This window comes from Thunnus thynnus, chromosome 1, assembly GCF_963924715.1.
Source record: "Thunnus thynnus chromosome 1, fThuThy2.1, whole genome shotgun sequence".
Lineage (NCBI taxonomy): Eukaryota > Metazoa > Chordata > Actinopteri > Scombriformes > Scombridae > Thunnus > Thunnus thynnus.
The window spans coordinates 31,464,887-31,490,007 of NC_089517.1; the positions used below are offsets into that span (position 1 = coordinate 31,464,887).

The following is a 25,121-nucleotide window of genomic DNA, read 5'->3' on the forward strand; positions in this document are numbered from 1 at the left end:
ATAACCACAATATAAATTAATTTGGTTGGCTGGTCAATTGATTAAATGATTTGTCCATAAAGTTAAATGAAACAAATACTACATTATTAGAGATTATCCTAATGCATTATGAATACATAAACATACATTTTACACAGTTATTATTTATGAACCCAATGTGTCCAAAACAATGACACTTAATTGCAAGTCAGCTTCAGTCAAAAACATACAAGTAATAAATCTTTATTGAAGTCACACTGCATCTGTAACCCCCCCAAAAAATTAAAATGTATGAGTTGCAGTATGTTACTGGTTTCCACAACCTTGCTATTCAGTTTCCAATGATGCCAGCGATATCTGTACTGTGAACATACACATTCACCTTACAACATCCAGCAACAACCATGTGAACATACTGTACATGTTTATCATACACCATAAGATGTATAATTATATCAGAGCTCCAACTTTAATCCTGACATTGGGATTTATGTGTATAAACTTATCTTTATCTGCTAGTCAGCTGTGTTATGTTTGTGAAATGATACTAAAATTGGAATGAAAAGGGATTCTTAGAGCTGCATTAATCGATATTTTTTATATAAAAAGATTATCAAATGACTATGAGTAATGTGAAAGGGGTTGATTATAATGAAGGATTATCGCCCAACTATACAGTTGCCCTCTACGAGGCCTTTTGGTCTATTTTGGATCATTGTTTTGGTTTGTACTAACATTCATCAGGTGGCCAGAGACACGACTGCGTAGATGCTTAATATTGCATTGTGTCAGCTGAAAATAGGCAACGGTTAAACAACTTTATAAGCTGGGATATCAATTTTGTTTTCAACTTGTTTTTCTGTCCCCAAGTATCAAATAACAGATACATGAATGCAGCTTTAAGTAATATAATAAAGCTTTGTCCAAAAGCCTCCCATTAGAGGAATGACTCAGTCACCCATCTCAACACCCTGTCAGGCTCTTTAACCTCCAGGACAGAAACATACAGTATGTCCTTAAAGTCCTTAATCAAGGAGAGGAATTACAAGACTGTTGGCAAACAGTGATTTCTGATGCTATAAATATAGATGCCCTCAGGCCAAAGGGCTTTTAACGGAAGCCCTGTGTCGCTCCAGATTAAAGCATCATACCACCCGGAGTCACTTCTCTGTGCTTCTGTGTGGGTGGGTCAAATAGCCACTTATTTGAGTACAGATGGAGGGATTACCATGTGAATGTGCCCGACTTAGTTAATTAATTAGTTTGCTTAATTCGTAAGCATGTCGATCGTCAAATAATGTAAAAAATTGTTCACAATAAATTTCACACTAGAATACTCTCAACCTTTATGTAGCTAAGTGGGTTGTTTGTGTGTGTAAACTCACAGAAAGATGACAATAATGTTTCTCTACACAATGTCTTGACTCCATTGATTGTGTTGCAACAACTTGAAACAACAATGAATTTTTATTAACTGGTTCAAGGGTTGCTTGCATGATTTCTGTAGGTGGTCTCCTTCACCTACAAGAGATGGCACTGCGGACATCTTTAAAGGGAGGTAAAGTGAGGTAATCTGGCCCAAGGCCCACAGACACATTATTTGGCAAATGTTCAACAGTGTGTGTGTTTAGAGAAGGGAAAGTCATATCCAGTAGCTTACCCTCCAGATTACTGACAAAGAGAACCTGAATGAGGAGCCAGAAGAGGAGCAGCAGTATGACGCCTTCGATCATTCCGTTACAGAAGAAAGACACGACAAGCTGCCATTCAGGCTGGTTGGGATCCTCCTGTTCGGCTGGATAATAAGGCATCATGCCCCACAGAAATGAGACCGACGTATTGTAGGTAAACATCTGTGGGGAAAAACATTTTGATGGAGCTTGCAATGAGAACCAGGAATCAAAGATAAAAAGAGTGGTGAGACCAGAAAAAGCACTTATATTGTTAAAAATATGCTGTATAAATCTGAAATTTAGCACTGCAATTAAAATTTATTAGGATATTTATGGCTCTCCAATTTCATGGGGGGTTAAATTTTGCCTTTAGCCCCTTGGGCCCTGGCCCTGTAAGAGATGTGACTAGCACCACCTGCAGGCCTTTTTCTTTCCATCCTTCAGATCCTTCCTCACAATATAACACCTGTTTAGTCTTAAAATGGAAAACTTTGTCTTGAGTGATCAATCCGTAAAATTGAAAATGAAAAAGACATTGCCTCATTTCCAGAGCAGCTGTAATTCTGTAAGGTCTCAGAAAAAGAGTAAAACTTCAAACATCAGAACAGTTGACTCACATGTGTTGAGCCTTCACGCCTCATCAGAGCCAGCATCCACTGGCTGTTGGTCTGCTGGCTGGTGAAATCCTTTCATTATGAGTGACTCAAAATTATCTAGAAAATGCTCTCCTTTTGTTCGTTTTCATGGCGTCATCCTTCATTGAGCATCACGAGTGTGAATTGACTTAACTCAGCCACCTGTGCTGCTCTGACCACTAACTGCAGTGGTGAGCTTTCAGCATGTGTGCTGCTGCAGCACTAACAATATAGCTGGCTAACTTCCAGTCCTCCAGTCCAGAACTGCAGTCTGGTTCCAGCTGTTGGCCAAAGAGACACAGACACACACACACACACGCACACATCCAGTGTGATTAAAGTTTTGATTTCAGAGCAGTAATAGTCTTTTACAATCATTCTTATGAGAAGTTTTGACATAATTTGGCCAGTTGACAGTGTGATTTATTGAGTGAGGCTTTCTATTCTTAGTCTCTTTAAGAAAATAGATTGTGTGAGCTCTGTTGGGCCCAGGAAAAGTACTGTCGCCGTGGTAACAACTAACAACCATCCAAATGATCAATAAACAATCAGTATAACTCACCTCATTTGAGTTATAGTCTCGCAGTAGATGGTGTGTTTATGTGATGTGGGACATCCAACCCAAAACTGACAGGAATCAAACCCCAGTTGTTTTAAGTAGATGACTGTTCATCTCATGTGTTACTGTATCCATTTATTTAAAAAAAAAAAAAAAAAAGGTCCTTATAATACATGGTCAGCTGTTTCCAGTGAGGTAAAATGAAATTCTGCTTCATCTTTACTGTGGTAAAAAAAAAAAAAAAAAAAAAGAAGAAAAAAGTTCCAGTCAGAAATGAACCTACACTGCCGCCTGCTGGTGGTGAAGCAGTATACAGAGTACTTCATTGGTTTAGATTCAAGTTGAGGGTAAAAGGGACTTTTATCCATGATGATTGACTGCTGGAGCAGAGACTGGCAAAGTTTCCTTCATCATGTAGATCACATCCAGATAGATAGAAATGAACCAACCAGAGACCTGCATCACTGGAGCCTCATGATGAGGAAATATTTGTGTTGTATTAGCGTAGTGTTATGTTCTTTTTTTATTTCATCTTATTTTTTACATTGACTCAAAACATTTTTGACATAATTTGCTTGTTTTTATTGGTCAGTTTTTAGTTGCTTTAGCAAACCAATTTATTGTCCTGAAAACATGTTTTTGTTTACTAACAACAGAATGGAAACAGAAAATATCATAAAATATCAAAAATGTTTCCAGATTTCAGAGCTTTGGATCATGGATCATCTTAACTCTGGTAAAACTTGAGATGTTTGTCAGGCGACACATGTGCTGCTTTAAATGATGCTGTGTAACTGTATGATGTAGCTTTGTATTCAAAGATCCTGTAAAAAAACAGCACATAGACAACAAACCCAGCTCACAATTTATAACAAGAAAAACACTTTGTTACATTGGAGAGTCTCAGTGAGCCAAACAAGTACACAAGTCAAAACAAACAACAATGACATTTGTTCATTTTTAGCAATTTTTATTTTCTTAATCTTAGTTCAACTTTAAAGATTGAATTGTCCAGTTCACAGCACAAAGAAAGTGTTACGTACATCTTTTCTATCTGTGTAAAACATGAGTGTGAAATAAGACTATTAGAATATTTTGGAATAAATCAAATCATATTAAATCAGATTTGAATCTGTCGTGTTACATTTGATTTGATTGTGTTGGAAAACACACACTACTATTCTTTTGATTCTTTTCATTCCTTTAAAAATAATATTTTACTCACCACCATCCCCTCATGGGAGGACAAATTACTCTATTTATTACAATCACCATTTAAAATTTGTCTTTTACTCCTCTAACTACCTTCATCCTACTTTGAAATCATTTTTCTGCAAACTAAAGCTAAACCATGAATTAGATTAAATCTCATTAGTTTATATCAAATTAGATAGATTAGTGTTTTGACTCAGTAGGAGCAGGTTTGGTTATTAGCAATAATTAATAATTATCAACAATAATTATTTAAACTACCTTGAGGTCAGGGACCAATAACCAAACAGTGAAAACAGTCTCAATAAGGGTTTTGATCCAAGAATGTTGACATGTGACAGATATTAACAAGACAGGATGAACAGTGAAGGTTTGAATTCAAGCACTGAATCGTCACCAAGCTGTTGTAGCACAGTATGTTTACAAACAACCACAGGAAACTCTTTAACAGAGTTTAACTTTAGCAATACCAATCATAAATCAATAATGCTTCAATTAACAAACATCTATCATATAACTACAACTATCAAACACAAGCAACAATAAACAGCACTTGGGGTTACAAATAAAATGCAACCACAGTCTCACACACGATGGCAGGCTAACACAAATCACTTAAGTGTGATAAACACAAACAAACAAACAGCAGCAACAATAATACTTCACAGTACTCTCAGCAACAACAACAATACTTCACAGTATTCACTCCGTCCGCTTGAGTTTTTCACTCTCTAGTAATCTGAAAGATAAATAAATAATAAGATGTTTTAATGTAATTGCAATATGAATTTTAAACTAAATGTCACTTTTGATATTCCGTTACATGTACAGTTTTTATTTTGTGATCACTTTCATTCAGAGACTCTTTAAAGATGTGTACCAACAGACTGGCCAGCTGTGGGGGTCTGACCTCACACACACAACACCCACCACCTTACACGTAACAGCTGTCTCTTTCCGTTCTGCCAACATATTGCAAACTTTTTTTGGTCTATGCGGTGGCCTGTTGCTCACTTGGTCTTGGTCAAATTAGGTCTCAAAGTGTTTTCAAATAGCCTTTTGTGCTGCATTGTGTTTTTAACAAATACCTTTGTTGAATTTGTAGTCAGAGCTCTTCTGACATCCAGGGCTCTCCCTAATGGTAAGTTCAAAGTTACTGTTTTAGAACGTTCCTGCTGTAAGAAACAAACATGCATTTAAAAAATCTGCTCTTAAATCTTTCATCTGAACACTGCATTGTGTAAATTACTAATATCTTTTTTTTCATTTGAAACTGTGACCAATGCACCATCATGGGTGACTCATTACATTACAATGTATCAGTGTTCTTGCTCACTCTTCTGGTACTTTTTTTTTTGTGCCCGTTAGACAAATGACACATATCACTCATGCCATAATGAATTGATTACAACTGCATTGTAAAACAGGGGAGACTGATAAACATATTTTTTTTATGGTTTGCCATTGCTGAATCCAAACACTTAAAAGCTATCAAAAGACTGAACTGAAGTGAGGCTGCATGGGTTACATACACACTAACAACAAGAACACAAGACAGCATCTTCCATAGTACCTGCTGGTGTTTGATTATAAACTAACAGAGATTCATACCTGCTGCCTCACATGCAACATGCACTTTATTTCAGCAGTTTCCTGACCATTGATGCGGATATGAATATTTTGAGGGTTCCTAGTCACACACTCTCACTTTCAACAAGTCACTCAAACTAGTTCACTCACACTAAACTTTTATCAGTCAACTAAACTAAAACGAACTAAAACTGATCTACAGTATCTCTGAGTATGATTTTGTGTGTGTGTCTATGTAAAGTCCAGGTAGGTCTATGTGTGTGTATTTATGTATGTCCAGTGTGTAGCCTATCTAATATAATGCTAATCTTGCCTTAATCAAACTGTGCCTGACTGTTTCAATGGACTGTTTCTATGTATGTAAAAATCTTCCACTGAGAACCGCAGAAGGTCGAAACTTCCTCAATTGCTGATTTTGACGTAACACCAACACAGAGCTCAGATAAGGGAAGAGCAGTGAAGCGAAGAGACGCACAGTAGTTGTCAAGCGACACCTCAGACCTTCAGAAAATGATGTTCCTATTTCTACCAGTATGTTTATTTTTATCAAGCCTCAACAGTTTGACAGAGGCGAACTCAACGTATTTACCAAGGATGATATTCACAGACAAAGGTAAGAGATGTTTCGCCTTTTCCTCACATTAATAGTTGCCTGTTAACATCGCGATACATGTCATTTGCACAAGAGAGAGCGGACAAGGACGGTGTTTAAAACTGTTGTACATGTTTTTTTCTGTTTAATATTAAACAGACATTTATAGCGTATAGGTTACATTATGGACCAGCTTTAAGTCCTTATAGTCGCGACATACAGCATCAGAAAAGAGCTGCATTGCCTCAGTTTAATCATCAAAATGCTCCTCTGGCAGTAACAGCAGTCTTTTGGCAGCTTCAAGCCCTTGGGTGGAAGATAGAGTAGTCTTTAATGTTTCCCTTTGAGTTTTAATTTTTTCCAACATTGTACAGTATTAACATCACTGACGCTATTTGCTGACTACGTGGTTACACACACAAACTTTAAAGTCATAGCTGCCATAAGAATAGATCCTATTGATGCTTTGTAAAGCAATCAGAGATTAATATCAGATTTTACTGTCACCATGAACTCATTAACCAGTAGCTTACCATCAAAGTCACTGTAAGAATATTATGGAAATATCACAACTAACACCAAGTATGAAAAACTATGTATACATGAACAAGAAGATAAAATTAATTAACCTGAATTAAACCAATGTGGGGAAGTTGTTATGTCACTGGGTCACAGACAATGGGTCTTTTTTTTTTTTTTTTTACATAATGTCACAGTAGAAAAAGCACAGGTGTAAATAATAAAATGACTGATGGCTGAATTCCATTTAGCTGCTTCATTTCCAGGGTGCTGATATTGTTAATGCTGGCTCACTGTCACACTGTCATGTCTTAAACTTGAAAAGTACAGAGCTATGGTTAATAGAATTAATAAATATGATTATACAATTAATAAATTAATAAAAACCTGAACCTTGGATCATAAAGTAATGTAGCACTGATAACTATCGTGAAACACAACGAACAGTCTCCCATGTTCACAAGTCCTCTGACTCTGCTGACTTGTTTGTCATTTTTTGCTGACTAGCAAAATCAATCTGACACCTCTTGCATTTTACTGGGAGTCACAGTTCAACCTACATGCTTTTAAACATGTTTTCATTTGCACTGCTGTGTATGGGTCCTGTCTGTTGATGAAGATCGAGCCAGTATTTCTGCAAACAAGAAAAACCTGATTGTTCGTGCCTGATAGAGCATGAGACTTACACACATTCAAGAGTGTTATCTCCAACCAGGAGAGGAGAGAAAAAATTAGAAATGAAAGAACACAAAGTAAGAAAACCTAAATGTAAACATGGAATGAATAATAAGTAATAAATAAGTAAATAAGTAAATTTATTAATCAAAATATTCTACTGGATCTGAAAGGAGATAGATAATAAATACATATTGTTGAAAGACAGACGTTAAACTAAACTAATGACTTAAAGCCGAGCCCAGCCCACTGTGCCTGAGGCAGGATCAGGCCTAGGTGGTAAGCCAGTATGTAACCTCTGGGAAATCTCTGCCAGGTCAAACTAAGGCCATTCCCTTCCCATGTAAAAAACAATGCTGCTGTCAACTCTGCCAAGGAGCCAAAGAGTACTGTTTCATCAAAAGTGGATTTAAAGATCGGAAGGCATTCATCTTATCGTCTTATGTGAGACATGAAGCAAACAAGGCACGTTCTTCATATCTGTCGTTGTCAGACTTCAAGCCTTTGTGGCTATGAATGGACAGCTAATTTTAGAGAAGATATTCTGCACCAAGTGAGCAAGGTTCAGCACACCTCACCAGTGATTTTAGTGAGAAGAACATAGATGGTTGTCATTCATATTGTGCTTTTCTGTGCTAGACAAGACATTGTACAGGCACAGTGAAAACAAAGAGTCTCAATAAGGGAACCTTTCTTGAAATTATTAATTCAATTTGCAGCTATAATCCAATCTATCTAGTCTATCTGTTATGTTATGGGTTTTTTCTGTTTTATATGGTTGTAAATTGAATATATCTGGTTTTATGACTTTTGGTTGGGCAAAACAAGCAATTTGAAGGTATCATTGTGGGCTGGAGAGATTGCAGTGGGCATTTTTAGCCACTATTAGGATGACATTTGTGGGTTTGAGTGAAATGTCTTGGTAACTCTGGGATGGACTTTAATGAAATTTGGTACAGACATCCATGTCCCTCTCAGGAGGAATTATAATAACTTTAGTGATTCTTGCTATTTTCACCTGCCGCCGTCATCAGGTCAGATTTTTTGATTCGCCCAGCTTTGTTTTACGGCTTTAAACCTGTAAAACTTAGGACATTCTCATCAGCCTCAGCTGTACTTTGTGTTTAGTGCTAATTAGCAAATGTTAGCTGGCTAATAAGTAAGATGGTAAACAATATACCTGGTAATCACAGGCCTATCTCTGGCTTGTCGACTTGAGTTTTACTTGTGACACCCAATAATATCAGGACCCACTGATCACATTTCTGGCAATGCTACTGATCACAATAAGAGTCAAATTAAACTTTCAAAATACATAAACTCTTGTTATCAGTAACTCTCAGAATACTTACACAGAGAACACATTTACAGGAAGATACAAATGTACGCGTACACCAAAACAAGTTAAGTTGTCACACGATTTCAATGTTGTTTTATTGTAGAGTCGACAATGAAAAGGTTTCAATTACCTGGACAAGATACACCTGTACATATTCTCATGGAAGGAGACATTGTAACAGTTGTTGGACAAACACACCTGAATTCATTCAACTTTCAAGACCCTAAGAAGGTAACGAGTATTTCTGATAAGGTTTGATTACAAAGGCCATCTCAAGCAAACATCTTGTGTCAGTTAATCAAATTACAGAAAAGTGATAGTCCTATGTTTTTTCTCTTCACAGGCTCCTGTGAAGAAGAGGGTGTTGTGGGAAGAATGCAATCAAGCTGCACAAACAGTGAGCACAGATCAGAGCAGTTGGAGTATTGGTTGGATCATAACTGATTGTTAAATACTCCTTAAATTCTTGTTCTTGTCTTTTAGGATTGCATCTATCGCATCTATGTTGTCAACGAGATGGACAAGGCCAACCAAGTGTTTGTGTGTGGAACCAATGGCAAGGAAACGTTGTGCTGTAACATGGTAGGATACTGCAGAGATGTTATTGATATGTTACAGAGAATTGTACCTTTTTGCAGTGGAGCTGGAGTTTTTTTTAAAAATCTCTACCTGTAATATAGTGCTTGTTAAAAGCACCAAATGTAAAAGCTGACAGAGAAATGCAGGGACATTTTAAAGATCCAGTAAATAACATTGAGCCTCACTGGATGTCAGCAAACAACTATTTGCTATGTAAAGATATAGTGGAGTAATGGCGACCTGAGCAGTGAATGAAGTCACACTCCCTCTGTGTGTGTTGTTATCCGAGCTTCTCTGTTCTTTGTTTTGGTGGCTGCACTGGCCGCATTTGCATGTTAGCAGTATATATGTATAACAGTACACTAAAATATGTTTCTGAAAACATTTGAGGTGAGAAATAGGCAATGCACTAACAGAATATTGATCCATGTTTGATCAGCACTGCCTAGTTTGACAGTTTGATCTGAGTTTCATGAGTTATCAGCTTTCTTTTTCTTTTCTTTTTTCAACTTTATTGAGTAAATGACACACGTTTGTTTTGATCTGAGATGTTGGTGCTATAGTGCGACATCTAGTGGCTGAATTTCATGTATTGCAACTTTAAGACCTTTTGTGTTTCATTATAGATGCAGTCCGAGCAGCAAGCCGAGTGTGTTCCCTCTAAAAATTTGGGGGAAATAAAAAGAAGCATAAAGGACTTTGTCATAAAGAAAGGCGAACCGTCTGCTCTTGGTGAGGGTTGTTTTTGTACTCATGGGATTATTTTTAAATTTCCTGATGAATTTTTCTTGCTTTCTGATTCACCAGTTTTCTGTGGTTTATTCAGCACTGCTAACCCGCTTCATATTTTACTCAGCCCTACACTTCCTACAGTGTCTCTACTGTGTGATGTCTTATCTGTCTGTTGCATTTCATAATGGAAATTACTTCCTCTACTTTGCTCTAATTGCTTATAATGAGATGGCACTGATGCTTCCTGCTTTTACCTGCCATTCTTTGTGCATCACTCAAGATTCCAGTTTCTCCGATTGAATTACAGGTATCAAATCCTCTACAGACACATTATGTCTCTCACAAAAGATGTAGGCCTAGTTATGGACAAGCAGTTTTTAACTAATACTGACAGGAAAAACTGGTGTCTGGGACATGAAAGTTGAACTGATAGTTGCTGCAAACCAAAAGCACTGTGATGCAACTATGATACCTTTTAAAATTGCAATTGTTTGTTTTCTTCTTCTTTCCAGAATCTTCGGAAGATGCAGCTCTCTATGTTACATATTCCGGATCTCAAGAGAATGTTGGCATCCACAAGTTTGGGAAATACAGAGTTAGACCAACAATCCACGATAAAGGTATTAATATGGAGATTGACTGGTTTTCTGTTAAGACCTGAAAGGTTTCTTTAGTTAAATGATGTTACCTTAAATGTTATTTATGTCCCAAGGCTGTAGAGACAACTTATTTCTTTGTTTTTCTGTCTTTAGAGCAGCACTATGTGGGTTTGGTGCTCAGCAAACGGAGAGAAGATGAGTCACAGAACAAAGTTTATGCCTTCTATAAGGAGAAAAACAAGGACACAGGCTTGTACAGTGAGAAGTGGCTGCCTTTTGTGACCCAGGTTTGCATGGTAAGGCCTGCAAAATCACAGTTTCAGATTAAATACCTGTCACACAACATATTAGCAAGATTATATGAAGAAAAACTATATAATTTGCAGCTTTTAGTAGCTGCTTGATTATTGCATGTGCATTTTTAAGGAGAAATCGGTTCTTCCAGTGATTGTCCTTTGGCTGTGTGTTGTGTCTAGGCAGATATTGGTGGGCCCAAGAACAACCTGCAGTTTAGCTGGACGTCCCAGATGAATGCCAGGCTTTTCTGTGGAGACCCTGACAGCAGACAGCACTTCTCTGAGCTGGTAGATGTGGCTACTGTGCATGCAGACCGGTGGCAGGATACGAGGGTTTATGCACTCTTTAGAAATGAATGGTAAGACTCCATTATCATTCATGCATTCCAGCAAGGGAGGAAATGATATTTAAATGTCTCACTCAGGTAAAAACAGTGTGAGTTTCATCAGATAAACAAGTCTGACTCAAATTGCTTGTGCTTTTTCCAAAGATATAATCCAAAACTTGACTGATGGCCTATTTTGGCAAAATTCTTGGACTTTTCAGCATCATGTGATTAAAGTCAACCACAAGAATGTGATATGAAGTCCATAATGACTTGGCTGTTGTTATGTCTCCATGTAAAACAGCAGAGTCACATGTTATGTCCATCCGTAAAACCAAACCTAAATATGTGACCACACACCATCACGAGATGGGAATAAAGACAAATACAAATAAGAGCATACACAGAAGTACAACAAGAGAAAGTGAAGTCTTCAGATGAAAAAAATGGGCAAACCATCACAGATCATCTATGTGCTTTGAAGATTATGATGATGAGGTGTTTGCTTCTCTTTTTACTTGTTTGAACAGATGATGCTTTCTTTTTGCTTCCTCTTAGTTTTTTTGGGCAAAGTATTTTGTTCCTCCCTCTAAACTTAACCTTGTCTGCTCAGCCTTTTTTCACTGTTTTTTTTAACAGCATGGCTTAAATCTTTGCTGACCTCAGAGCAGTTTCTTGTTGTTGTTACTGCAGATGGTTCAGTATAGACCTGCTGACCACTATGTTTCTCTGCAGGGGTATGAGCGCTGTGTGTCTCTACAAGATACAAGACATTGACAATGTCTTCACAAACTCTGCATTCAAAGGCCACAGAACTGTCGGCCATAAGGTCAGGCCTAGGGAGGTATGTTTCATTCAAATACATTTGAAGTGAAAAATGTTACAACTAGTCTTGTCACAAAACAATTTCTGGCTTCAGAGTCCAGCTTCAATAATACTATGGCCATGATCTTAATTGTAGTTACAATCATAAATTGATGTTTCAGCACACCTTAAAGATGGCATTGAGGCACCAGAATAGCTGTGTTTCTCACTATTTCTTCAATAAACATTTTCCCAAATTCGGCTTAACATAATTATCAGTTTCAGCCTCAAAGTCATAATTGCTGTCATGAAAATACAACATAACTGCAATATTACTGTCTTGCGTTTTAAAGTCACTGTGTGTTTATTTTGAGAATTCCAGACTTTTGCACCCTCTAGTGGTAGTAAAATGTCCTAAGTGCATCTTATCCGATACTTTTATGTATTTTTAAAATTTTAGCAAATTTAGTTCTGTCTGACACAAGAGAAAGAGTCTACTTCCCTCTTTAATTGCTGTACAACTAAAACTATTCTTTCTTCCAGTGTGTTACAGATAGCACAAAGATTCCTATAGACGTCCTGGGGATAATCAAGCAGACCTCAGAGATGGAGGATTGGGTCCAGCCTGTGGGAAAGTCTCGCCCACTTCTGATTAATCATCACAGCTACACTCACATCTATGCTGACAGTTCGCAGCACAAGAGGAACAATTCCCACCCGGTCCTGTTTCTGTCTCTAAGTGAGTACTACAGTAACATGAATCAGGGAAGTTGATACTAATAATAGTGCACTGTGCTCTTTATTTTTGCATGTTGGAGAATGATTACACACACTGGTTAAAAGCCCTTAACTAGTTTGTTATACTGAGGGAAAGCATTTGAAAATATGTTCAATTCCACATGGTGTAATGGCTTTGACGTCTTCCATTACTGCAGCACTGAATACTAAATTCTAGTATTTGGCTGGAAAAACGCCTGCAGACACTTGTAGCAGCACAGAACTGAATAAGACTGGCTTGTAGCCTGCAGTGTACGTGGACAGTGCAGGACATAACAAATAGAGCAAAATACTTGTACTTTATTCAGTCTGAGATGAAACAAATGATAGATTTGTTAGGAGTGGAAATCACAACGAATGATTTTTGGCCCACAAGCCCTTACTTGTCTCTTGTTTCTGGGTTGTGAATCAATGTAGGGAGAAGTATTACAGAATAGTAGATAGGAAGTAATAAGGACATGGCACAATTCACCTTCTAGGCTTGTTGTAGCAGGTGTGTGATGTGACTCCTTGCGGTGTCAAACGCAAGTGTTTCCTGTTTGGATCTCACACCTTGCTGGCTTTAACTTGTAAACTGAACAACAAATGAAATGAAACAATGAAACAATTTGAAATGCATTGGTACATGGCACAAGTTTGCTCGGACTGAGTACCAAAACTCCCAGATTTTAATCTTTTCCTTAAAATGATGCCATTCTATCCCGTGGATGTAATTTAGCGTTACTTGGCCTCTTAAAAATCTACCTGTCTGCGTGTGTTTTCATATGACTAAACAACTGACTGACCTCCAGATAACCTAGAACCAGGCCTTCAGTTTTGATTTAAGGCTAGCTGTTATTTCCCAATAATAGAAATGCATCATGTGAAGTTATCTTGTGGTGTTTCATCTTATATGATTTATATGATGTGTCACTGTATTCTTTATTGCACTTTGTCCTAGATGACAACACATTTACAATCTATTAAAGTCAAACTGAAATTTGAATTAACCTTACTTTCTTTTTGGAAGGAAATACAAACTATAATGATACAGTGCATATTTTTTTCTAATTTTCAAAAGAGATCTTATCAATTTTCTGTGAAGATTCTCATCCATCTAGGCCATGTTATATCAGCCAGCTGCCCGTCTGGATATCAACAATTAGCGATTTAAACATTCACCATCTGGGAGTATCCATCCAGCCCTTGAGTTTGTATTCAATTTGGACAGTGGAAATTAGTTAGCCTAGCTTGCTAACATTAGCACTCATTCCCCCCAGAAGTTACTTTTATCCATGTTTTTCAACACCTGCTTCATTGGCAGCTGCTACACACGATCAAGCATTAGCTGTTTTCTATTTTCCTTTTGGTCATTTCAATTTTGAGCCATACATATACAACACCAAGGAGATACAATATATACAGTAGCAACTTTAATTTCAGTTCTACTTCAAAAAGTTAGGGAGCTCTATAATTACATTGTTCATCACCATCACCATCTTTTCAGCTCCAAGCTCTCACTAGCAGGACTGAAGACTGTTGAAACATTTGAACATTTTCCAGTGTTAAAGGGCAGGACACATGGCATATGGCTCATTTTTACAGTACCAGTCAAAAGTTTGGACACACTATGGGAAAGTGTGTCCAAACCTTTGACTGATAATGTAAATATGATAACAACCTACAGCGGATATAGCCTATAGCCTCTAAGTAAGTGCAAATTCACCTACTGAGCATTCGAGACTGTTATATAATGCCACACCAACTGGCAGAGTCTGAGTAGCCAAAACAGTCCTAAATTCACTTCAGACTTTTTTCAGTTTTAAATCATAAATACCCTATCCAGCAGTAACTGCTAATATGAGAGAGGTGATTTTGGTGTGTTTAGACATGTTTTTGGTATATAGTCATTTTCCTTCCTCCCTCCTTTGTCTATAAATAGAGAATGCAGTTCACAAGGTCACACAGAATGAAAGTCAGGCCTTCGTCATCGCTGAGTACAGACCTTTCAAGCACAGAGACCACATCCTCAGCATCATCCTTCGCCCCTCCACTGTGAGTATTAAGTAGCTTTTTCCCCACCTCAACACCATCATGGTGGGAGTATGGAAGAGTTTTATTTATTGCAATTGTGTATTGAGAGTTAAACGAAAATGGTTCTTAAAAGGTTGGAAATTTTTTGTATGCAATCTAAACTTATCCCAGAATACTGGTACTACTACTTAGCTACTTTTAATAAAAAGGTCAATAATGGACCATTACTTTAGAAAGCATGTGTACTGTGTATTCTTTACAGAGTAAGCTGTATGTAAGCTCCAAAAGTGAACTGGTCCAACTGGACGTAGCGAACTGTGCCCAGTATGGAGACACCTGCGAGGGATGTATCTTAGCCAGAGACCCCTACTGCGGCTGGAACGGCACACACTGCAGCCCTGAGACAAAGTAAGACCTACGATCCTCTACCTGGAAACCTTTAAACTTAATCATACCTGCCAACATTCATGGGGGTGGATGAAGTGAAAGGTAACATTTTACTCAAGTTGACGAAAACTACGCTCATTACTGTAAAGCTAATAAGTACTTTATCAAACCACCTGTTTAACAAGCATAAACACAACAAGAGGTATTTTCAGCTGCTTTGCATGCAGTGTCCCATTCACTGCCGGTATGTTTTACACAACCACAGAGTTGCTGGTTAAGCTAATAACATGAAAGCTGTCTGTATGTAGCCTAACTGTTTATCTGAGTTTGACACGTATCTTAAAATTCGGCAAATTCCAGTAAACTTAGCTGCTGGCTGAGACCATAGACTGTAAAAAAAATTGACATCGTCACTGTGATGTCACCCATTGGTTTTTGGACTGCCATCCTGAAGCCTTGAGTTTGGTGATTTGACTGTCACCATCTTGGATTTGAGCATCGTCATCTTTGATTTTTGTAGCCAGAAGTGACCATATTTGGATGAGAGGGTGGAGCTGACACTAGCACCAGCGCCTAGTTTATTTAGCACAGTGCATTTACAGTCTATGGTTAACTGTGTTAATGCTAATTTTCGCTGGTGAAAAACAGGTTTAAAACCATTAAATCAAAATGTTCTTACTGGAAAAACTGAACAGCCGACCCCTTAGAGGGTCTTTTAGTACAACCAAACACTGAACAAGACTTTTTTAGGCCACCAAAATGTTACAATGTACTTTCATGAACTGAACACATTGTCAAATAGCGACAGCTATGCCTATACTCTGTGAATCTGGTGTCACGCCATAGTAACATCACGTAATCAACGTTGTTGCCCTGGTAGCGACTTGACAACCACAAGGTAGCCACACCCTAAAGCATACCCTGCTTTGTCGTCTATTTTACTCTGAATGGGACCATAATTTACAAAATGAACATCATGCTGTATTGAAGAAGATTTGAAACTAGTGATTGAGACTATAGCCTGTAGAGTCACTCCCTGCTGGCCATTAGAGAGAATGAAGGTTTAAGGCACTTCCACAATTGGTTCACTTTTCAAACTGGGAGCTACCTGCTTGGCTGAGACAAACCAGCCCCTTCTCTCTACCAGCGGTACCTGCAGGCAGTCACATCAGCAGCAGAGGGAGGACGACAGAGGGCAGCTGTGCACAAGCCCCTTGAATCGGGTTGTGGTGACAAATTGGTTGACATTTTATGTTGTGTAGATTGTGTGTGTAGATTGTGTTTCATAGACAATCTGGCAACTTGGGTAACGTCAGACAGACATACAAAATTTAAGGAACGTGTGTATGATGACTATTCATAATAGAGGTTGAGGGCCATGCAAATTACGTGAGTTTCCCAGAAGAAACAACAAAACAGCCAGTGGGAGAGGGGGTGAAAACACGGCAGAAAGCCGGGAAAAACGGGAGTGTTGGCAACTAAATATCCAAATATACGTTCTTTAGTTGCAGCATTGTAACACGCATACCAAAAATGTCTTGTGGAGTTTTGTTGTTAACCAACAAAAGCTATGTTTACATTCACTGCTTCTGACCAAAAGGCATTTTGTGTTTATCCTTGAGTTCTAACTGATGTGTTGAATGCGTTACCTCACCCATAATAAAATTTCAAAGGTGATTTTTAAAATATTTTAAATCATGCATATTAACATCCATGTTTGATAGCTTGTTCTTCTTCACTGGGTTTCTTGGTGTTGAATTTCTTGGCTTTCCCGCCACCAACTGTCGATCAGCAGAATAACGTGAAAGTGGCAGCATGAATGTGGTTTGCAACGCCTGAGTGCTTTTGTGAATGTTTGTACATCCGTGCGTGTGTGCATGATACCAACAAAACAGGGACCCGCCTGTGAAAACATTGCTCCACAGCACTACTAGTGGTCAAAAATCCCACAGGGTACCTTTAATTTATACATAATAATATGCTAAGAATATACCACATGATCCTCCAAACTTGCCCACAGTGTGTACAGTGTTTCATAATCAGTGACTTGTGTCATCAGTCTAGTTTAATGTGGCCTAGCCTGCTACAGCTGACTCACTGCAGACTGCACCTGCTCTGATGATGATAATTCATGTTATGTAAATACTTAAGCACTTAATCAATACTGTCGTTGTGCCAGTGAGGAGTGTTTGAGTTCCAGTGTAAAGATTGCTGGTTTCATGATCATGTGATGTGGCCGTCAGGAATTCTGGCAGCTAAACAAAAGTCATATGACTGCAGTCACTTGACTTAAGCAAGGCCCACTGTGTGTTACATTGTGATTGTTGTAAAGTACCACAACTCAGAACTGCCATTGTTGTTTATTACAACAAATTCTCATTATGACAAGACATGTTTTTCATTTTTATGAGAAAAAAATGTGATGGATTTTTAACAGTACAGCAAACTTTATCTCTTGGGGAATATATAACGTTTAAAAAGTGTGTTTATCTCTTGAGGAAATAAAAGTAAAATATATCTCATTCTGTTTAGCCACTTACTGTTCAAAAAGAAAGTCTGATCAAGTCTGATAATAAAAGGGCGTCATCATAACAAGAAATGAGAACTTTATAATTAGTACAATAGTTTTGTGCAGCTGCCAGAGACACAAACTTCTAATAGTGTGATCACAAGTTGATTTGTAAACCTAAAGGGCAACTCCACTGTAAAGGAAGCAACATTTGTGACAAGAAAGGCTCTCACCTAAAACTATGAGAATTAGCCAGAATGAGACTCAGTATGTGATTTGTGTGTAGGTGTGTGTAGTTGTGTGGAAGTGTACCGTAACCCATATCCACACCTAAAACCACCTATTGTACTAAAAATGAATTTATCTGCACACACTCTCTGTGATGTGGTTGATGACTTTCCTCCCCAACTACAGTGAAACAGAGGTGTTTTTTGTACAAAGGCAACCGTGATTCATAATTTGTTCATTGGCTTGGTTGGGAGGAAATGATTGTAATATCAGTCATGGATCATATTGCCCACACATAGAGAGACTGACTAAGAATGACAATGATAGGAGTGTATTGTTGCTCTGAGTAATAGTTTTTTTAGCCTTCTAGGGCATGGGTTCACTACATAAATGTGGAAATCAACACTATTATCCATTACAGAGGAATGCAGATGAATGCAAATATTGAAACCATTCAGTTTCATTTAAATTCTTCAGATTCCTTGTTGTTTCCAAAAATAACCTCTATACACGTTACCTAAAATGTTTTAAAAGTAAAAAGCCTGCAAGGCCAGAACACAGACCAGAAAGTCTGGCCAGAAAGTAAACCTAAAATAGATTTCCTGAACTTTGTTGTTAACTTGTTCTTATTAGTGCTTGTACTCTGCGTTGCGTGTTCACACTGCATGTTAATTACGCTGTTGTTGTCAGTTAAGTCTTGTAAGTTTCAGTAAAGTCTAAGTAGCTTGGTGAGAGGGGATTGTGTATTCTGCATCAAAATGTATTTGAATGTCAAAAGCACTTTCATGGGCTGCTGACATTGTAGGTTTAAGTACATTTAATTCTCTTGAATGTGTGTGCATAAGGGTGGGGAGTTTTTATTACTTGCTGTAGTCTCTAACACTCACTATGTGTGTCATGTGACTGATATATCTTTCTAACCCGGATGCATCGTTCCTTTCACAGGGACACAATGCAGGATGTGGATGAGGGGAACCATAATAAATGCAGGTCTCCGGTTCAGCTCCCTGGCAAAGGTATGAGGATATTTATGAGTTTACTACATGAAAAGTCCAATCTGTGATTGCTTAAGACCTTATTAATTATATAACAGAGAGGTTCGACATGCTGTTTACAGTGTACTGAAAAACAAGAAGTTGCTGTGGTCTCAGCTGGTCATAAATAGCACTTTTAATAGTTCTTAGCATCAGCATATTTACTGCATTTAAAGATAAGGGTGAGGGCCGCACATAGGCTCCATTATTCTCTTAGACACAACAAAAACAGGCTTTCAAACAATTTATTCAGCCAACAATAGTTATATGGTTCTAATAACATACCATTATAGATAAAAACAACCTTAATATCTTATTGTTTATCCCCACCATAAATGACTAAATACAACTTCAAAGTCTGTCTGCCTTACAGTTCACATACAGCTCACCTGCCTACTCGCAGGTCTTTTCATACTGGACTTGTGACTGTGCATCAGTTAATTTATGGCTGCAGAACAGACACATCCAGGAAGAATCTTAAAGTCTGCTGTATTATTTGCTGAGTGGACTGATCTTTAGTGAACTGAATAGATGATGACAGGAACTGCTCTGTATGGCCTTGAAAGACACCTTGCACATAAGGGATGTTGATCCCTGACAGGCAGATGTCTTCCAAATATGAGCTAACAACTGCTGCGAGCTCATGTTAGCGAGTGATCTTAAGCAAAGCACAGAGTCTGCATATATGTAAAAGATGTGTATTTGTAACAAATAAAAGCTGGGTTTTATTTTATTTCCCTTTAATCAAGTTCAAGTTCATTCAAGTTCTCTCTCTCATTTCTACACAATGCTGTTGAACCAGATGCAGCAGAACGGGTCTCCATTGGGACAGCATTGATAATAGGCAAACATGCTATGCAAATAAAACAGCATAAAGTCAAATATACATGTAAAACATGCTGGACATAATATCTAAGTATAGACAGAGCTCAACCTGTTTTACTGTGTACAGTAAGGCAGTAAAGCAGTAAAGGTTTGGGAGAGGTGTCTGCTCGTATGAGATCATCGGGTTTAGACAAGGCTGCCTACAGCACCAAATATTGAATTTGAATTTAGTGGTTCACTTGTTATGTTTTTGCCTTAAAAGTAGCAATCCCCATTATTACAGCCACAGCATCGTATCTCAGTAGTCATCACGTTCTGCCGAGACACACTTCCTGTAATTTGGTGTCCATACTGGTGTGAACTCTTATCATTTTTATCATTACCACATGCGTCAAGTGATATGGGACACTAGCAAGCACAGCACTTCTTAGAAGCGTGTGATATCTTGCTTAGCATGCAATATGGTTTTTCTTTTGTTGTGTCAGTGACACAGTGACTGTTGCTCATGACATTTGCTCTGTGGTCGCACACAATGTTGTGCTGCTGGTAAACTGCTTGTAAAACTGTTACGATCAGTATTATCAGCTGACAGAGCTTTACAACGTCTTCATTGTTTTCTTGCATGGAAACTTAACTGTTCTGGTTGACTCTCAACAATCTCATCAGTAGCATTTTTGGCTGCAGCAGGCAGCTGTTCACTGAAAAAGCTCTAAAAACCCACTTTGCACTACCTGTCCACCACTGCACAGCGGACAGAAGAAGTTAGCCAGTGAACACAATGGAGCATCTAGCAGCTAGATATTCCCTCAGGAGTTGATGGAGACCAAGACAGAGCTAAAAGCAGAGGTAGCATTGGACTTACATTAATGAAGTAGCTAGACTCCAAATGAATGCTAATGAAGAGAGGAGATGTTTGACATCTGGGGTTAAGAAATACGTCACCTTCCATGCAAATTCTTTCCCAGTTCTTTGTTCCATTTTGCCTTATTAGTTCCAACTTTAATTTCATATTTTCCCTGCAGAATTTTAAACACAGCGTCTGCTATGGTTTTGTATCGCCCCTTGTAGTTTGTCACAATATATTTCAGAAGGGGGTGAATACTCTGTCTAGATTTGTCTGTTTGTCCTTGTACTCAGTGTACATTTGCCAGAATCCTGTCAACCCATGTTTATCCCATGTTTTGAAAACAGTATCTGTTGTATTGGGTATGAACAGTGGATCTTTTGTGATGTGGGATGGACAGGTGTGAGACACCTGCAGGTTGTGGTTGTATTTTGGATTGTTATTCTATAGTCTAATATTTAACTGAGAAGTTTTAACAGTCGCCGATTTTTCAGCGAAAGTAGCTTAGAGAAAAATAATTCCCTCCTTTGGCGGCTCCATAGCGTACAACAATGTATTTTCATTCCTAACTTAAAGTAGAGTCTCTTTCATCATTTTCTGCAAAGATTGTTCATTTCAAATTTTTAAATCAATTTTAATCGGATCTCCCCTCACCATCATTTTTCAGTTATTTTACTTGCCTGACAAAATAAAAGACCATCCTACATCCTGAAACCCCTCCTACATACAATACAGGATGTCCTCTTTCACCTATAATTTACTGGTACACTCCAAATGTGTAAAAGCTAAGAGATCGTTTCATTTATCTTATCTAAATGAAATGATTGCTTCAATAAATCTACGCCCTGGATCCAGGATCCAGGCACTTGTGTCCATGCCACGCTATGCAAGCTTTCCACGCTATGCAATTGTAATAAGAAACCTCCATGGTTAAATAAAGGTTAAATAAACAAAGCAAATTAAATCTCCCTTAAAGTTTGACCTTGTTGTGTTCTTTTCTCAGCATTCAGACGTGACAAGGCTGAGGACAGCGTAACAATTCCCTCAGAGTCCAAGTATTTCCTCCAGTGCCCGGTGACTTCTCACCATGCCCAGTATTTCTGGCAACATGGTGAAAAACAAGTATCCTGCAGCATGAGAGATCAGCAGTGCCTTCTTCTGATCGACAGTATGGGTCCTGAGCAGGTGGGGACTTACACATGTAAGTCAGAGGAGATGGGCTACAGCAAAGACCTTGCACAGTACCAACTACAGCTGGGGAGTGGATCGGCAGGCCGTTCATCAAGCCCGCTGGTTTGGGTTTGTCTGATGGTGGCGCTGATCAAGAGTGTGCCCTGCTGGTCATGAGTAAATATTATGATATGATTCCAATGAAAGGTGACAGACGATGATATTGAATCATCATCCAACCCTACTTATGTGAGGGCTGCAACATTAGGACTAAATGAATTTGTTACAAATTATGACACAATCACAATTTTTTCCTTTAATTTAACTAACAAAATTACATTTTTTTAAGTGCAGTGGCAATTGTTGATGACAACAAGTATTTTAATTTGGCTAACAATCTGCTTCATTGATTGTGGAAATTGAAATTTATTTAACGTCTATCCTACTTGATTAGTTGTAAAATGTCAAATGTTCCCCTCTTAACATATGCAAATCCTTTGACCCTTTTAACCTGTGTCTTGTTAGCATAATTTAAGTTAAAACATATCTTCCTGATTTACTGTATCTATGTTTCTTGATAACTATGTTCTATATGTGTTCAATGCAAATTATTATTTTTTTAGGTTTCTCTGGGATTTTGCTTTTAATAAGTTTCCAAAATTCAGTGTAAAATGGGAGTAGACAACTATGGTTTGTCTCATGTATTATTATTATTATTATTATACAAGTCACAGATGGCAGACAAAAAGACTGGATAAAAGATAACATATTGTCTTCTTGCTTGTTTTGTACGACACCAGGAAAATTTGACATATAAATATTATTATGAATTGAAAGTAATATAAATAAATGTGTTTGAGAATTTAACTTTTGAATTTTGTTAAGGTGCCGTACAAATTGAGCAAGAGCCATCGTTGGATTAATAATATGTGTAGAGAAACATGTTCTCTAAATCTAAACCTTGTTGACTGTTATCTGTTAATCTAAGAACCTTTTGCGGAAGCGAGTCTAGTGATCATCTATCAGGAAACCAGACGCTTTGCTGGAAATGTAATTATACTACATGAACTAGGGCAAGCTAGCAGCATGTAGGAAATCCACGTTGAATGGTGTTAAGTATGCTAAAACCAGATTTATACATGTCAAACAGAAAGCTGACTCACTCCTGCAGTATGATTCTTACAGCATGATGCATTTCACTTCTGACTTACTGCAAGTGTTTGCACCCATTTCCTTTAATGTGAACTTTCAGAAGAGAGGCGTGAACTTGCTGCAATTTCCTCTTTCACATCGTGTCCTACCTCAGATTTGGTTAACAGGCTTTGAGCTTCAACAGCCTGCACTCTGAACCACTTTCTGTTAGTCAAGACTGTGAGACAAATTCAAGCTTAAAACTACAGATTGTGACATAGTGCTTGTGTTGAAAATGCAGTTGAGACTTCTATTTTTCCAGCCATGCCTATATTTAGTCAGTATGGTGTCTGAATTGGAAGAACAGAGTTGTGATCCTTGGTGACTGTGTAATTTGTTGCCACTTAAACATATGATCCAGTTCATTGCACCTTATTGCTTTCAGTCAGAGCTTAAGCACTTTATTTTGGGAATGTTTAATGTGATTGTGTGACGTTTAATGTTACTTATAGTGTTCAACCAAATCACACACATCTCTATAATTGTCATGATGGGCAGTTGTAAAAAGCTATCAAAATCAACACAGCAGAAGCAATCTTTTTATGATTTCTTCCTCCTTGCCAAAACCTGGTGACTACATTCCCCACAGTGCAACTTGTGTTATGCTCTTAGTGGATAATGTAGCCTGGAAGGGCTAACCTGAAGCAGAGCTGGGCAGCAGGCTACAGAGGTTCTGGTAACGTCCCTTCTTTCTAACGCCACACCTCCTCACCTTTTTTAAAAGTTTGAGACTTGTAGTCTTCAGCTCCTTCCGCTGCCTTCAGTGACATCAGCTGAGGGAATTTCTCAGATTTTACACAGCTCCCATAAAAATCTTTTTCATATACATAGTGATACTTCTCAAAACTTTTAAACAGACTGTGATGCGTGAAAATGGTTCAGTTCCCCTTTAACATGTTGCTTCAGTGTTTTTTTAGAACCATAAAGAATCAAAGTTCCTCTTTGATAATTATAGCTCAGGAAACACTCAAGGGAATAAAGGTCGAGAGAAAAATGGGGCAAAAATCCAAATCAATTGCTGATTACCCATCAAAGTAATTACTAAAACCACTGATTTGTAAAACTACAGAGACTTACTTACCTAGAGTAGTATCTAATCATGAAGATAGTTCTGGCTGCATGTGCTCAGGTCTAATACATCTGTATCTCAGATCTTGGTGCTGCTCACTTCAAAGCATATTGAATGTACATTTCCAAAAAAATGTAAATTGTTACAGATGCTGTAAATAGAATATCATTTTGATGCACCAGCTATTTTTTCCAGCATTGCTAATGACATCCAACACTGGGCAGACATCAGTATGCAGTGAAAAGCTGATTGTTTTGGATGTTGTTTTGATCTTAACCCTTTTTATCTGTACACATGAACTTTACACTGATAAATATATTTTTGTATGTTAAGAAAAATGGATCTTTAAATCATGTATCTGTGTGTATGTGCATTCTTCTTTTTTCGTACTGGTGTATATATAAAATGCAAATCTGTTATTTAAATGTCATCCTGGGGTTTACTGTAACTGTTAATATTCTACTAGTTAATGTTCTCTGAACTGACTAGGTCATCAGATAGGGAATTACAATATCACACTATGTGCACCACTTCCCTTTCACAGAAACTAGCCTCCACACATATGACGAGAAAAAGACACTTTTGGTTTTGAGGTCACATCGACAGTTTCCATTGAAACACACAAATAACAACTGGCTCCAGTCTGGCCCCAGTAATGTAAAAGGACACTATAACTGGTGGTAAAATACGAAATGGCTTGAAGAGAAGACAGATTTCAACTTGCATTGTGACATTTCCTGAGTGTGATGTGTCACCCACATATCACTTTAAGGTGTGACGGGGGAGGGGAAGCTTTCATGCAAATACCCCTTGCTTAACGTTATCTACGTATTGGCACTTCCCAACCCTGAATGACTCAGAAAAAGCCCAAGGTGGTGGTGAAGTAACAAATTTCAATAATTAAGCCTAGGGGTGGCATTTCGTGTTTGGGAACTTGTTTAACTGATGTAACACAAACCTGCCTA

General features: G+C 38.0%; 1 protein-coding gene and 1 long non-coding RNA gene across 2 annotated transcripts; one reads left to right on the plus strand and one right to left on the minus strand.

The window, feature by feature from the left end:
* Window positions 1–735: 735 nt before the first annotated feature.
* On the minus strand, window positions 736–3,307 carry LOC137189544 (uncharacterized). The gene is made up of 4 exons (XR_010929658.1): window positions 2,850–3,307; window positions 2,270–2,568; window positions 1,640–1,832; window positions 736–1,525 (listed from the first exon to the last, which is right to left on the minus strand). It is a non-coding gene; the product is annotated as an uncharacterized lncRNA (long non-coding RNA).
* A 2,703-nt stretch (window positions 3,308–6,010) lies between these two features.
* On the plus strand, window positions 6,011–24,581 carry LOC137186592 (semaphorin-7A-like). The gene is made up of 14 exons (XM_067595641.1): window positions 6,011–6,261; window positions 8,877–9,004; window positions 9,117–9,170; window positions 9,257–9,355; window positions 9,979–10,084; window positions 10,597–10,704; window positions 10,837–10,979; window positions 11,160–11,338; window positions 12,041–12,149; window positions 12,653–12,848; window positions 14,808–14,920; window positions 15,162–15,307; window positions 18,969–19,039; window positions 21,730–24,581. Exons 1-14 carry the CDS (start codon window positions 6,159–6,161, stop codon window positions 22,071–22,073), a joined length of 1,899 nt encoding a protein of 632 aa, XP_067451742.1. The 5' UTR covers window positions 6,011–6,158; the 3' UTR covers window positions 22,074–24,581.
* Window positions 24,582–25,121: the final 540 nt, after the last annotated feature.